This window comes from Verticillium alfalfae, genomic scaffold (genome assembly GCF_000150825.1).
Source record: "Verticillium alfalfae VaMs.102 supercont1.2 genomic scaffold, whole genome shotgun sequence".
Taxonomy (NCBI): Eukaryota; Fungi; Ascomycota; class Sordariomycetes; order Glomerellales; family Plectosphaerellaceae; genus Verticillium; species Verticillium alfalfae.
Window position 1 is genome coordinate 209,800 of NW_003315037.1, and position 14,135 is coordinate 223,934.

General features: G+C 56.5%; 6 protein-coding genes across 6 annotated transcripts in view; 2 read left to right on the plus strand and 4 right to left on the minus strand.

The window, feature by feature from the left end:
• Window positions 1-35: 35 nt before the first annotated feature.
• VDBG_01531 (glycerophosphodiester phosphodiesterase GDE1) lies at window positions 36-3,271 on the minus strand (the record flags this gene model as incomplete). Its single annotated transcript, XM_003007297.1, has 4 exons — window positions 36-145; window positions 286-1,156; window positions 1,205-3,003; window positions 3,064-3,271. The coding sequence occupies 4 exons, from the start codon at window positions 3,269-3,271 to the stop codon at window positions 36-38; spliced, it is 2,988 nt and encodes a 995-aa protein (XP_003007343.1).
• Window positions 3,272-5,340: 2,069 nt separating this feature from the next.
• Window positions 5,341-7,225, minus strand: VDBG_01532 (conserved hypothetical protein; the record flags this gene model as incomplete). The annotated part of the gene is made up of 2 exons (XM_003007298.1): window positions 5,341-7,101; window positions 7,217-7,225. 2 exons carry the CDS (start codon window positions 7,223-7,225, stop codon window positions 5,341-5,343), a joined length of 1,770 nt encoding a protein of 589 aa, XP_003007344.1.
• Window positions 7,226-7,328: 103 nt separating this feature from the next.
• VDBG_01533 (DUF866 domain-containing protein) lies at window positions 7,329-7,926 on the plus strand (the record flags this gene model as incomplete). Its single annotated transcript, XM_003007299.1, has 3 exons — window positions 7,329-7,363; window positions 7,430-7,544; window positions 7,594-7,926. The coding sequence occupies 3 exons, from the start codon at window positions 7,329-7,331 to the stop codon at window positions 7,924-7,926; spliced, it is 483 nt and encodes a 160-aa protein (XP_003007345.1).
• Window positions 7,927-8,610: 684 nt separating this feature from the next.
• On the minus strand, window positions 8,611-9,951 carry VDBG_01534 (serine/threonine-protein phosphatase PP1-1; the record flags this gene model as incomplete). The annotated part of the gene is made up of 4 exons (XM_003007300.1): window positions 8,611-8,895; window positions 8,956-9,385; window positions 9,440-9,818; window positions 9,909-9,951. 4 exons carry the CDS (start codon window positions 9,949-9,951, stop codon window positions 8,704-8,706), a joined length of 1,044 nt encoding a protein of 347 aa, XP_003007346.1.
• A 116-nt stretch (window positions 9,952-10,067) lies between these two features.
• VDBG_01535 (hypothetical protein) lies at window positions 10,068-11,576 on the minus strand (the record flags this gene model as incomplete). Its single annotated transcript, XM_003007301.1, has 1 exon — window positions 10,068-11,576. One exon carries the CDS (start codon window positions 11,574-11,576, stop codon window positions 10,068-10,070), a length of 1,509 nt encoding a protein of 502 aa, XP_003007347.1.
• Window positions 11,577-12,133: 557 nt separating this feature from the next.
• The window catches only part of VDBG_01536 (conserved hypothetical protein), a gene marked incomplete at both ends in the record, with an annotated part of 2,320 nt that continues 318 nt past the window's right edge, over window positions 12,134-14,135 (plus strand). The window contains 4 exons of the mRNA XM_003007302.1: window positions 12,134-12,259; window positions 12,378-12,388; window positions 12,445-13,597; window positions 13,699-14,065. Of these exons, the coding sequence (XP_003007348.1) occupies window positions 12,134-12,259; window positions 12,378-12,388; window positions 12,445-13,597; window positions 13,699-14,065 (1,657 nt within the window). The remainder of the gene's footprint in view (window positions 12,260-12,377; window positions 12,389-12,444; window positions 13,598-13,698; window positions 14,066-14,135) is intronic.

Below are 14,135 nucleotides of genomic sequence, written 5' to 3' on the forward strand. Positions count from 1 at the left end.
CATCCGTCAAGAACATGATGGGGATGGAGGGTTGTTTAAAGCTGAGACAGAGGCAAATGTCCGGGTTGAAAGAGCTGAAAATGATCTGCCTGTTTTCCGCGAGGTCGTAGACCTTTGACAGGACCGTGTCGCAGAAGGAGTTGAGCTCGACTGCGTAAGTGTCCATGTCGTGCTCTTCGCTCTCGTGAAGCATGGGGTATTTCATCTCAATATTGAAGCCAATGTGTCCTGGCAGTTGGCAGAAAAGATCCTCCAACGTCGCGAAGGGCGCTTGAATGAAGTTACCACGCGAATTGGCTTTGTATCCCTTCTCCTTGAAGTCACGGGTGTGCTTCATGCGCTCATCCAGAACCGTGTTTTGCTCGCCCACAAAGCCCATAGATTGTGACCGTTGCCGCGGCCCAGGTCCATTGCCGTGAACCCGCATCTTCTGAATCGACTCATGAACCAGCTCATGGACATTGTGGCGCTTGGCGTCGGGGTTGATGTGGAGAAATTGCTCAAGCGTCAGGGTATGGACTGGTGCGTCAATGCCCGTTTCACTGACGAGGAAGTCATGGTAGATGACAGGGACGTGGTCCTTGGTCAGTTGTACGTCAAACTCAACATAGTTTGCTCCAAGATTAGCAGCCGCAATGAACGAAGGGACTGTGTTCTCGCCTAGCTGAAGGGACTTGTTGGACGTCAGGTTCTTGCCAAGTCCTCGATGGCCGATCACCATTGTCGATGTCAGTTTCTTCCAATAGGTTTGGTGAGAGTTGATCTCCATGTTGGGATGAGAGAAGGGCGTTACCACGAGGAAGTTAAAGTTGACCGTGCCAATGACCTCCAGATTGGCTCCCATGATGGGCACGCAGACATCGCCTTGCAGGTTCATCCTCTTGAGGCCAATCGTCGGTTTGATAGAGGACAGGAGGGCCACGGCTCGTCCAATTTTGTTTTTCTCATTGCCCGAGTACGTGGGAACAATGTCGAACATGAGCTTGACCTTGGTGATGTCGCCTGCCATGAACACAATGGGCTCGGTGCTGATGTTCTCATGCACAGGCAAATCAATGATGGTCGGCTCACCAGTCGCGCCGCTTGCTGAGACCACAATAGATAGAGCCGTATCCAGTTGTGTCAGGTGAGCCTCGTTAAGTGGCACGCGCTCAAGCTTGACGGCGTCAACATTTTTGCGCATGTCCATCGAGCCCAGACTGACCAAGACCAAACTCTCATTGGTCAAGTAGCGATGCCCGAATGTCTTCACAGGTTCAGCGGGGCGAGCCGCGCCGTTGGACTTGCGTCCATCAATGGAGGACAGCTCAGGGGAAGACGGCCGACTCCCGCCATTCGGACTTTCGCTAATGGGCTTCAAAGAAGGACTCGGGGCATCGAGATTCTCCGGAGCGCTGGTCGCGAGCAGCCTAGCAATGTCCAGGTGTCCTCTCAGCGCAGCATGCTCTTTGGCAGTCCAGCCGGATGAATCGGGCTTGGTGATTTTCGCGCCAGCATCGATCAACAGCTGGACCATGGCTAGATGACCATCAACAGCAGCAACATGGAGTGGCGTCCAGCTGTACGTGCTCTCCATGATCTCCGTGTCGGCCTTCTGCTCGCTGGTCCCCTTGAGGAGGACTTTTGCGCAGTCATCGTGGCCGAAGCGTGCAGCGAGATGGAGCGCCGTCTCGCCAGTCTTGTCGCGCCAGTTGATGTCGACACCAGCCTCCACGAGCATCTCGACGATGACTTTGTAGTTGAACTTGGTGGCGAGGGCTAATACCGCGCCAGACTTTGCGATCTTCTTCCTCATTTCTGTCTTGTTCTCGTGGACGCCCTGCCAGTCTTCGCCTTGCAGGAGAGCTTTCGTTGTGAGAGGGTGACCGCCAATGACGCTGAGGTGCAACGGGGCGTAGCCTTCCTTATCCTGCCACTTCTCTGCATCTATGCCATCCTCGACATTGAACTGCCCCCATTCTTGCATCTTGGCCATGATGATTTGGCACACAACAACAAAGCCATACTGCGCCGCATAGTGCAGCGGAAGACGACCGAAAGAGTCCTTCAAAATGAGCCCTGCCTGCTGCTCTGGCGATAAGTGGTCAAGGAGGAAAATGAGGAGCTGCACGGCCTCGTCGTCCTTGTGCAGAAGTTTGGTTTCATTCTCGTTTAGGACCCTGGTAAGGCTCGAAGGCGAGACAGCTGGCTGTATGTACTGAGAGGTAAAATGCGTACCGACAGGGAACGGATATGCCGTGGGCTCCTGTGAGGGTGACGGCACCTTGGCACGACCGATGTGAATGACCAGCCGGTGGATGCAGGTGCGGCCGTTGATGTCATCAGGCTCCTGCAGAGTGCGCACCTGCTTCAGCAGGTATGCGATGCTAGTCCTTGACCGCGCCGAGACTGAGCGCTGCAGGAGGTTGAGCATGAGGCTCTGGGACGAGGAGTCAGCCGCCACCTTGCCTTCCTCAAGGGTTCTCTGCAGCACTTCGACGTTGTCGCTCCGAATGGCGTGATCGAGGTTGTCGAGGAGGGCTTGGGGCAGCGTAAGCATGGCTTTCGCAGAGGCTCGACCCAACGACCGAGTCGAGCGGTCAGACCTGGAATCATCAAGGGACAGGGTCTGAGCCTCTGAGAGAACAGAGAGCCATTTGTTGATCTCGCCCAGGAGCCGCATGGCGTGGCCGTCTTTGGCGAAGGGGAGAACGTCGACCTTGGTAGAGAGATAGCGGTGCTGGGTGCTTGTCTCCGGGACCTTCTTGTCGAGCTTCTTGGTGATCTTAACGAAGCCTCTGCGGTTAATCTCACCAAACCAGACGAGGTTCCTGAGCTGCGTGCGAAGGTCAATCAGGGCGCCCATGAGTTCGCTGATCTCATCCTCATCGAGAGTAGACACGACATCGGGAACCCGGCCATATCTGTCGTGGAGCAGATTCAGACGGCGAACGGCATCGCCGAATTTCTTGTTGTAGAAAAAGTCGACATCTTCCAGGTTGCGGTCCAGTTCATAAAAGAATCCTGGATTCGACAGTTAGGGGAGGGGCTCGGCCCTGGCGAAGGAACCAAATGAAGCCCTACCTGCAAGATCAACCTCCTGGCCGGACTTGGCCCGTTCGGCGGCGCCTTTGATGAGTTTCTTGAGGCCCTTGTAATTGATGTAGTAGGCTGCCCATTCAGGCACCTGATTCCGGGGGAGGCTGGAGCTGCTGTCAGATGGGCCTTTGTGAGAGGAGGGAAGAGCCGCCACGGGGGCTGTGAGTGAGGGGGCCAAGACAAGCGGGCGCATAGCATCAACTCACTTCCTGCCGAACTTCATGGTCAAGGGCCGACCCGGTCGTTCTTGCCGGGTGATAGAGAAGCGTGGTCAGTCCAAATAGGTTGTTGGTGTCAAAGATGGTGTCCAGAGGGGTGGAGATGAAAACTAGGCTAAGAAAAAATTGAAAAGACAAACGAGTCCTGGTAGACCGTTAGCAACCTGCCCGTTGCCCTCCGGATGCGTCTTGATGATTGATAAGTAGACGTGAGAAAGGTGAACGACACAGTGTTCAAGAGGACAGAATATCAATGCTTGCGCAGGTTGCTGTAGTGGTGGTCCGTGGCAGGATCAAGTGCCGGCGGCGGCGCGTTTACGAAAGGGGAGGATAGCAGTTGGAAGTCAACCGACCGTGTTGTGGAGCCTGCAGGCAATATGCGAGGACCAGGTCCAGGTTCAGGCCCGGGTTTGGGTCCAGGTCTAAGAGAGGCGAGACAATGAACTCAATCCTGACAGACGAGGTTCAGAGTCGGTGAGCCAAAGGCAGCTGATCGTGAGATGAGGGCGGCGTAAAAAGGGGAAGGCGCGGGAGCTCATTCAATATTTGGGTCTCGTGACCTATGGCCTGGGTCGTGCTCAAAGGGAGCCGTCGTGGTGACTGGGCATGAGATCATGTGCCATTTCTCATTCTCGTGAACTCGGCCCCCCCCTGGTCTCAAACCAAACCGAGTCAGGAGTGGAGGAAGTGCTCGTGGGGTTCAAGGGCAGCCCCCCCCCGGATCTAGCCAAGGTAGTCTCCGCAAGATCCGAGTCCAGCGGCCAAGCGTTCCTGTTCTTTCTGGTCCCCGGTTGCTGGAGCTGAGGCTGAGGCTGGCAAGGCGCAGGCCACGGCAAGAGGAGAGTGGGAGGGACACGGGATGTGTAGTATCGTCTGACGTTGAGGTTGAGGTTGAGGTTGTGTACTAAAAGGATGGATTGACCTGTAGGGTGGATGTGACAGTAGGAGAGGCGTGTGAACGTTTAAATCAATGACAGGCGGTGGTTACCAACGACTACTTAAGGGTCCAGAGCGGCTACAGAGGTTTCTCCTGGAGACGCACTCTAGTGAGGGCGCTCGCTGTGTTCGCCGTCTGAGGACCGAATCAGTGAAGGCAGCGACGCCCCCGAGTCTCTCGAAGCTGATCGTTGGCGGGGGCAGGCCCCCTCTAAAGTTGGCCCAGGGCGTCTCTCTACGGCCCCCACGGGCTTGGTCGGCTGGCCAGTCAATGTGCCAGGCTCACCTCCCGTGCATTCCCTTCGCCTCCTGGTTGGCGCCGATGACGAAACTTGGCCCACTTCACGAACAGGCTTTGCATCGTACCGTCTTCCACCGCCAGTGATGTGCGCACGCCGCCGTCAACCTAGCTCACCTATCTGAGATCCAGGAACGTGGGAGCTTCACATAATGTGTGCCCCCCCCCCCCTCATCACTCCTCGCATTCATGAGGCGTTGGTCGACTGAAGGCAAAAAGACGTGCCTCACAGCCATTGGCACAAAGCCGAGACCGGTGACATTCTGCTCGTCGATGATGATGATATGGATTGGTAGGGTGGGCATGTCAATTCATTGCTTGCAGACAGACGGCCGAGGGTCGGGTCTGGTTTGTTGTGAATTTTCTTATTCGTGCTGCATCCGCTATACGCTGCGCTGCGTTCTATTCGGAACAGCTTGAGCACTGGAGCTTCTATTCTTCAAAACGCTCCGTTCCCATGTTGTGTTACAAGACATTGATCGCTACCGTCATGACGTGAAGGAACCAGTCTGTTCCGTGTCCCACGTCCCATATCCTATTTCCAACAACCCCCACCCCGGTTACGAGCCAAAGGCTGAGCAGCTTCCCATGTGCGCCTCAACCTGTGGGGGGATGAAGCTCATCATCGGTGCTCTTCCCCGAGCTTCGTACGTTGTAGGCACTACTGCCTTCTCCGCCCGCGACGGCGGAGGTTGGGATGCTTCAATCGTCGCCTCAGCGTCCTTCAATGGAGACGAGGGTGGCATGACAAGACCCCTTAAATGCCCCTCCGCGGCAGACGCGAGCGCTTCCAACTTTTCTTGCGCCACTTCAACCTTGCGCCTGACAACAAGCACCTGCAGGGCGCCTTGCCGTCTCGTCCTGCTCATTCCCATCCCCGTACCCGTACTGGGCGACTTGAGTGATGGGAAGATCGAGTCGACTGACGTCTCTAGCTCGCAAATGTCGAACAGCCTCTGAAGCCTGCTTGACAACATATCGCGCTCCGCTTTGTTTGAGTGGCCCAAGCCGTATACTGTGCGCGTTCTTCTTCAGCGCTGTAATCATCTTCCACGCTACATCCTCGTCCAGCGCATGTGCGCATTGATCAAGTGTCTGCAGCACTGTTTGTGTCCAGACATGGATACCACGATCCCAGCAGAGCTTGATCAAGCCCGTTGCTTGCCGCAAGCAGTCGAATGACAGCATGCCCTGGATGATGGTGTTCAGTATGTCGCGGCTGAACCACATTCGTTCCACGAAAGCGTCGTCGCGGTATGCGACGTCCTTTCTCCTGGCCCACGTTTGCAGTGAAAGCCACGCCTGGAGGTCTTCCACCCCCCTCTTCTGTACATGAATGCCTCGGGGATCGCGACCCGTAAAGCGATCGACGAGCTTGTGGAAACGGACCAGGTTGCCTTGTTCCTTGTAATGGTTGAGCATGCACACCATGGCTTGCTCAGTCGGCGCTGTCCTCGAGGCATAGAGGAAGTGCCTGACAGCCGCGTTCGATATGGCGTGCTTTCCCATCCGATCGAACCCCAAAATGAGGGTGCTGATAGTGTGGATCGTTGGAGGATGAGGTGACACCAGCAGGTTGTAACACACTTTGGTGACGCTGTCTCTGATGTCGTGAGTTGCATCTCGTCGTAGTGCCGCCTGTGACGAAGCCAGAATCGCCCTCAGGCTGCGGTTGAGTTCGATCGTGCCCTTGACCATATCGTGACCTGACGTCTCGAAAAGAGGATATGACTTTTGTTTCAGCATCGTCCGAAGTTCGGTCTCAGAGGCCGTCTCGGCAGACCGATCCAAGCGTCCATGCCTAGTGAGGTTGCCGAGATCTGCTGCCCTAAGAAGCTCGACCACGAGCGAACGAACGGCATGTTGCGCAGCGATCAATTGCTTTCTGGTTTTCGGCACGCGATGGGCGATATTCGGGTTTTCTTCTTCCTGTTGCAACCTCTGCTGAAGTTGTTCGTAGTCCGACGCGGATGCTGCCGTGGCTGACGGCTCCAGTTCAGGTAGGCCAGACGTTCGCAGCCATCTCTCCAGCTCAGCCGATCGAGGGCCATTTCTTAACCACGTCGATGTATCGCCCAGGCCGTCCAGATATTGTGAAAAGCCGCGTTGTTTCTTGTAGTCGTACCACATGCCGTCGCTTCGATTAAAGATATCGGACGGCGGCGCGGGCTCGGACTCGAGGTCCGATGCTGGTATCGGCTCGAGTAACCTCTCCAGGTCTGATCTGACTTCGGCCAATTGACGGTCCAATTCTTTCCGCCTCACATCCTTTCTCCTGGCATCGTACATGGCAGCGGTTCCCATAATGGATGTGTAAAAGGCCGTGAAGAACTCGCCAAACGTCGGTTTTCGTCGCGGGACACGGGTCGTCGATTGTCGAATCATGCCACTGGCGGCAGGCAGGCAGCCCTTGCAGCCGCACAAGCGCACCTGGCCTGCTCTAGACCAGAGCGCTTGCATTTTGTTGGCATCTGAGTTCGCAAGTCGCGTGCGCGAGTGAATTGGTCGTTCTGCGAGATGATCGGGGCTGGTCACGCTGATAGGATCGTGCTTGAAGTGATCATTCGATTTCTGGAGATGGAATCATGAGCTGGAGAAGTTAGTAGCCGGCTAGTGCCCCGCATATGCATTATGCGACTGGAGGGGCGTGCCCCGCCGACCAGTCTCGCTCGCAGGTTCAACAAACCCCCGCCATGATGTCGAGGGAAATCAATATTTGAACCCAGCCACGACTCTTGACAAGCTCACTCTCCTATTTTCCAGACAAACAGTCGTTCAGGCTCTCGGAATTTCTCAATATGTTCGCGTTAATGCTCAAGGCTGAATTGCAAGGGTATTTCGAAACCCATTCCGGACTCACGTATAGACCTGTGATGAGCGCCCACTAATACGAAACTAGGATCACCAATCTTCGCCCCGACGATAGCGAGGAGAACCCCTTCTGGTACACTTTCAAGGTCCAGTGCACGTCATGCCGTGAGACGCACGCCAATACCGTCGGCGTCAGCCGTTTCGTATGATACCTCACAATTCCCACAGGCGTTTCCTCCTAACCGCTATCAGGAAAACAACGAGATCAGCGGAAGCCGTGGTGAGGCCAACTTTGTGTGGAAGTGCAAGAACTGCAAGCGCGAATCTTCGGCCACAATCAAGGCCGCTCCCACCTCATATGAGCAGGCCGAACCCGCCAAGGCGCAGAAGCTCCTCGAGTTCGACTGCCGAGGCCTCGAATTCACCGAGTTCGTGCCCGAGGGCGAATGGCTCGCTGACGCGATCGATACAAAGACCAAGTTCAGTGCCATCGAGCTTACAGACGGAGAGTGGTATGATTATGACGACAAAGCAGGCGAGGAGGTTAGCATCAAGGATCTGGTTTGGGAAATCAAGCGCTCTTAATTCTACGACCGATGACTACAGTCTCGCCTTTGAGCTCAGCACGTAGCATCACATGAGTTCTGCCGTGAACATCCCATTCCCTTTATACACCGCTCAAGGGCTACCGGTATTTTGACATCAAACAGTGCTTTGTGCGTACACGCGTGTGAATTCGAACAACCTTCCAACAGCGTAATGAGCAGCTGTTGTATCAGCCGTAATAAGGGCCAGACTATAACGACATACCACACTGTGAAGAGTCACAACCCGCCGAAGGACTCGATAAAGGAATCAGAGAAGATCTATCAATGGGAAAATTTGAGGCTGAGTGTTCAAAAGCACACGAGAGGAAGTCAATCAAGCAAGCACTTTGATTTACAAATGATGTGTTAATAAGCATAGCACGGTGAAGCGACAAGTAGTGTGTGAAAGCTCTGTAAGCACACGATGTCCGGACGAGCACCAGGCGAGCGGCTGACGAATTCTGGACTGGAGTACGAGCTGGCGAGAGAGATGCGTCAACTACAAGTCCACGTAGCTCCGTGGCTGTTTAGCAACGAAGAGCACACCATGGGCGGCAGGAGTGAAACAGTGGCACCAAAATTTGGCACTCTAGTACGATAGTACGTAGTAGGATCGTGGCGAGTTGGATGGTCAGCACTCGAGTTTGGCATCGGCAAGGCAGCGTGGCCATGTAGCCATACACAGAGAGGCAGACACCGGAGCACTAGCGATGCAGATCATTGAGTCATTTCTATAGCAATCCCCTTGGTATAATATACATGCTACCAGCTTCCTTTACAGGAAGTAGTCGCCAGGCCCACGACGGTTCGCAGGCACATGTCGTTGCTCGTCAGGCACTGCCGAAAAGATGCTGAACTTCGGGTTCATCTCTTTATCAACGGTCATTATTGAGGCAACATTGCCGCAGCGGTAACAATAGTTAGGCGCGGACCAGACGGTGACGACAGAGTTCTGCTGGAAGTGGTACTGCCGAGAATATCAATATGGGCGGCAGGGAGAAGCGGGGGGAAAGGCATGACGACGTACTTTGTAGCCTTCATTGACCAACTGATGCGCTCTGGCGATCAACTTGAGGCCGTTGACATGGTTGAACTCGGTGGCGACCTTGTCGCCAAATAGCCAGCCGGCGCCGCGGGGACTGATTGCCCACGTCTCGACGTCCTCTGGATCAGACCACACCAGATCACAGAACGCACCCTCATGGGGGATCTCCTGGGCTCTCGCAACAACACGAATCTGATCAATTGTCCTGATCTCGGGACTCAAACCACCGTGGACGCACAGAAGCTCCCCGTCGACGATTGCAGCAAGCACAAGGAAGTCAAAGACGTGGCAGCATGCCTTCCATACCGAAGCATTGCCGTACTTCTGCTGACACTCTTCATAAAAGCCGTAGACTTGGGTGATCTGCCGAGATTCGTGGTTGCCGCGGACAAGGACGATTCGATCGGGGTATCTGTCGATGATTAGAAACTTGGGCCTCAGCCAAAGGTCTCACTTGGCAACTCACTTGGCCTTGAGGCACATGAGAAGTGTAAACGTCTCCAGACTGAAGTAACCTCGATCAACAAAGTCGCCAAGGAACACGAATCGTGTGTCCGCTGATTGTGAAGAAGTCGCTACCTCAATAGCAGAGTCAGGGCGAGGCGATGTACCGAGATCCTCAGTCGCGTCTTCGTCCGCATCAGTCATCGTTTCGTCAGAAGGCTTGCTTCTGATCTTCTTCCTCAGCTTGGGATTGGTGATCTCTGTGGGAGGCTCGATATCCTCCGACGTGATGATACTGGTCGAAGTCTTTGGCGCTTCTACATTGGACTCGCCAGGCATACCACCAGCGACGCGAAACAACTCTAACAAATCATAAAACTGTCCGTGGATATCTCCACATACTGTAACAGGTGTGCAAACAGGCTGGATGTTGGACTCTGGGTTTTGGACGTCAGTAATGTAGTCTCCGTTGAGTTGAAGAGCTCACTCACCCTCCATAAGAACCTCCTTAACCATCTCACAGAGCTCCTTCATTGCCCGTTCCGGTAGATAGTGGCACTGCTTGGCTTCCTCAAGCCACTCATCAAGGCCCGCATTCGCAGTGAGGTTGGCCGGGCCGGGCCTCGGGATATGGCTAGCCATGGCGAGGGTTAGTGCAGGACAGTAGCTGTCTTGCTCTTCTCGCTCTTCTTCTTGAGTCCGAAGAAGGAACGAGAGTGCTTGATGCCACCAGAAGAGCTGCGCTTCTCGTTGCTGCTTCCGCGATCAGTGCTCCGTGAGCCGGATTTGCCAGTTCCCGCAGTACTTCTAGTACTACCAGCGGGGGGAGGACCTTGATCGTCACGGCGTTCCCAGTCGCGAGGACGTTGCGAGTTGAAGAGGCCGATGGGCTCTTCTTCTTCTTCGTCCTCGTCTTCGTCAACAGACGCAACTCCTTCGTCAGAACCTTCCTCAGAGACAGAAGGTAGTCCGGTGGGTCCCAAGACTGCTGCACTTGGTGTGCGGCCTTTCTTGCTGTTCTTGGAAGGGACGTCTTTATTCGATGAGCCCTTCGAAGACGAAACTTGGGACGAAGCGTGCTTGCGATCAACGGACGACGACAAAGGGGGCAAGAGCAGCGATTGCGCAGGGAAGGACCGCGTGAGCGCCGGACGGTCCGTGGACGACGAGGGCAACGACCGAGGAGTGCGCGCGACGACTTTGTAGCCTATACGGGCAGTTCCAATATGGAACTCTGACTCGTCAGATGCCTCACTGTCGCCAGTGGGCGAGCTTTGCTGATCTTGGTCGGGGGGAGACCTCGGCGGCTGGGTATGCTGTTGACCAGCAAGGGGCTCGGGACGTCTCAGGTGTATAGGGGTGCCGACGGGATATGTTCCAGAAGGCGGCGAGGGGAGCGGTCGAGAGTGCGAAGGGGGGAGAGGCTGGCCTTGAGCTTGCTGGCGTTGCTGTTGGCTGTAGTACTCTTCGGCCTCGCGATCTTGAAGTCTCTGGGTACGTAAGACCTCGCGCTGTTGGTTGATGGCTGAGATGCGAGCTTCGCGATCGGCACGACGATGTTCAGACTCGTCAACGGGGTTGTCGTAAGCTCCGACGGTGATAGGTCGACCTCTACCACGTCCAGGTGCGGCACGGCGGTCAGAGTAGTGGGGTAGAGAGGGTAGGGAGTGGGCTGGTTCATATGCTGAAGAGTGTCCACGACCACGTCCAGAGCCAGAAGCGAGACCACGAGCGCGTGATCCAGTGAGAAGTAAGTCTCGATCGGCTGTGGTACCGAAAAGTGCGTCAGTGTCGGTGAGGACAATGCGCGGGACGGAGGTTCCGAGCTGGGTCGGGTTCGGGGCCTGACTCGGGGTCGATTGCGGTAGATTGAGTAGCGGAGGGGTCGAGTATGATATGGCCCTGCTTCTGTTACGGTTACGACCGGCAGGGACGTTGGTATTGCGTCGGGCGGTATTAGTTCGGGGGTCCAAGTATACTTGGTTCGCGCGGCGAAGGCAGTCCTGGATCTGTTCCTCCGAGAGAGGCTGTAGTTGTGGCTGGCCCTGATTATCTTGATTCACAGGCTTGGCCTCAGATTGGTCTTGGGAGCCAGTCTGTGCTCCATCACCCTTCCCCTCGTGCTTGTCGTCCAGGGGCAGTTTGGGGAATGGAGCCATCTCGGATTATCTTCGGGGGATACGGATTATTGTGAGCGCCGAACTGGTGATAGATTCGCCGAAGCTTTTCCGAGTTTTCGGTGAGGCAAGGTGTGGGGGGAAGGTGCACGGTTCAAGTGGAGATAAGGGAGAGGTCTCGGTGAGTCACTCGGTGTGTGCGTGATAGATCAGACAAGTCACATGATTTGCCTTTATCTGATATGCAATCCAGCCCAATACTGCACACTGCACCCCCCCCACCAGGTCAACCAGGTGCACGCTCCAGAGCTTAAGCCCGTGAAAGGGTGTTCCCGTCGATGCGCCCCACAGTAGTGTACCTCTGCCATCCAACTCATCGCTGCGCCCGTTCTCATCTTCAGGCCAAACTTACGAGTGAAGTGCCGTCTTGCGACTAGGATCAAGCCTGTCTTTATCTTCAATGTATTGGTCAGGTCTCTCACTCGACGAAACACTCCATAGACAACGTCCTTAACGTCATCGCTCACCGTTCTGCTGCACCATCGCCGTTCAACACCTCGCGCATAGGCCCAGACGCTACGTGGCGCCAGGAACTCAACATGCAGGACAGCCAGGCCTCCCGCAAGGCCAACGGTGTTCTGCCCATGCCTGCAAACTCGTCTGCCACCGACGCGCCGAGCGCATCACGGTCCAACAAGAGCAAGACGCCCGTCGAAGGCGACAAGGTCATCATCAGGAGGCTGCCCCCAGGCATGACGGAGCGAGGAAGTCTGGACCATTTTGGGCGACAAGGGGAAGGCGGCAAATGGCCTGCTTGACTTGAGTGACTTCGGCCGGGGCAAGGTGTCGCAAGAGTAGGTTGATGCGGCTCGACAGAAACTATCCTGCGCACGGCTGATCGATGTTACAGCCCGGCCAAGTCGTCAAGGCCCGGTCGGCTATACCTGCACGTCAAGAAGCGCGAAAGCCTGGCGGAGCTCGACGAGATTGTCCAGACGAGGACCTGGGAGGACGCCAAGCTCACCCATAACAACCCATGCCTCGTTGGGCCGCCATCCCTAGAATACTGCATCTACAAGAAGATCCCCGGCGCCAGGAAACGATCCGACGCCAGGCAGGGGACGATCGACCAAGATCCAGAGTTTATGAGTTACCTCCTGTCTCTGACCAACCCGGAGACCGAGAAGGAAGGCGAGACAGGCGAAGATCCGTCAGCGGGAGAGAGCAAGCCGGACACCAAGGTCACGACTACGCCTCTCATCGAGTACATCAAGGAGAAGAAGGCGAACAGGGCGAAGGAGGCCGCTGCAGCAAAGAGCGCTAAGCATGCTCGCCAGGAATCCCAGAGCACCAAGAACAGCAAGGCCAACGCTGACGACGGCAAAAAGTCCAAGAGAGACAGGGACGGCAAATCCAACAAGTCGCCCGAAAAGCCGAAGGAGACGGTGCGCATCCTGACGAAAAAGGCGACGGCTGAGGCGGCCAAGGCTGCGGAGAGTGCGGCGAGCCAAATCAACGAGGCCACGGCGGCGGCAGCTTCCTCTTCTGAGGCCCCGAAGAGCCGACGGGCTAACATTGCGGCCGCCGCACGTCTTCTTCAGAGGGATCTTGGCCTGAGTCCGGGAAGCGCTCATAGGAGGGCGCGACTCAACGCAGCCAAGACAGAGGCCGAATCCAAGACGTCGTCTATCAAGGAGGCCAGCACGGCAGCGAGCGAAGCGACGCCAGCAGCCAGCTCATCCACGCCTAGCCCAGCCACGGCTGCCCAGTCGGCCGAGAAGCCAGCTACCCCGACTGCCCCCAAGTCAGGCCGCTCGCGCCGGGGTGGCGGCGGTGGGAAGAATTCGGCTGAAGCAAAGAACAAGGGGGCGGAAAATACCACCGCACCGGCCGCCTCCGCACCAGCAAAGACGCCAGTTGTCCTCCTGCGGAAGAAGGAAACTGCTCCGGCACCGCAAGCAGCCGCCGCCACCACCGCAGCAACAACGACAAGCGAGACAGCGACACCTGCAGCAGCAGCCGCCGCCGCCGCCGCGGGCCCAAATCGGCCTCGACACCCACAGGTCCCAAGGGCTCAGGCAAGGGATCCGGGTCTAAAAGGTCAGGCGCAGGCGTGACGGCCGGCGCGACCCGCGGCTTCGTCAAGCACGCCAACCCCTCGCAGGGCGTGACCGAGGCCCTGCTCAAGGCGACCCTCGAGACGTTTGGCGTTGTCACCTTTGTCGAGATCGACCGCCGCAAGGGCTTCGCGTACGTCGACTTTGCCGACCACGCGTCGCTCGTCAGGGCCATCACCGGCAGTCCCGTCACCGTGGCCCAGGGCACTGTGCAGGTGCTCGAGCGAAAGGAGAAGAAGCCGGCTGGCGGAGGTGGCGGTGGCGGTGGCGGTGGCACAGCAGCGGCAGCATCGTCCTCAGCAGCCGCATCAGGAACAGGAACGGCAGCGCCAGCCGCGTCGACGACGACTGCCACCCCCGCGGCTTCGTCATCGTCGGGCCCTGCAGAAAAGACGGAGCACACGGGGTCTGGAGGTAGGAGGAACAGACGCGGTCGCGGCGGCGGCGGCGGCGGGAACAAAGCAGCTGCATCAGGAGAAAGCGG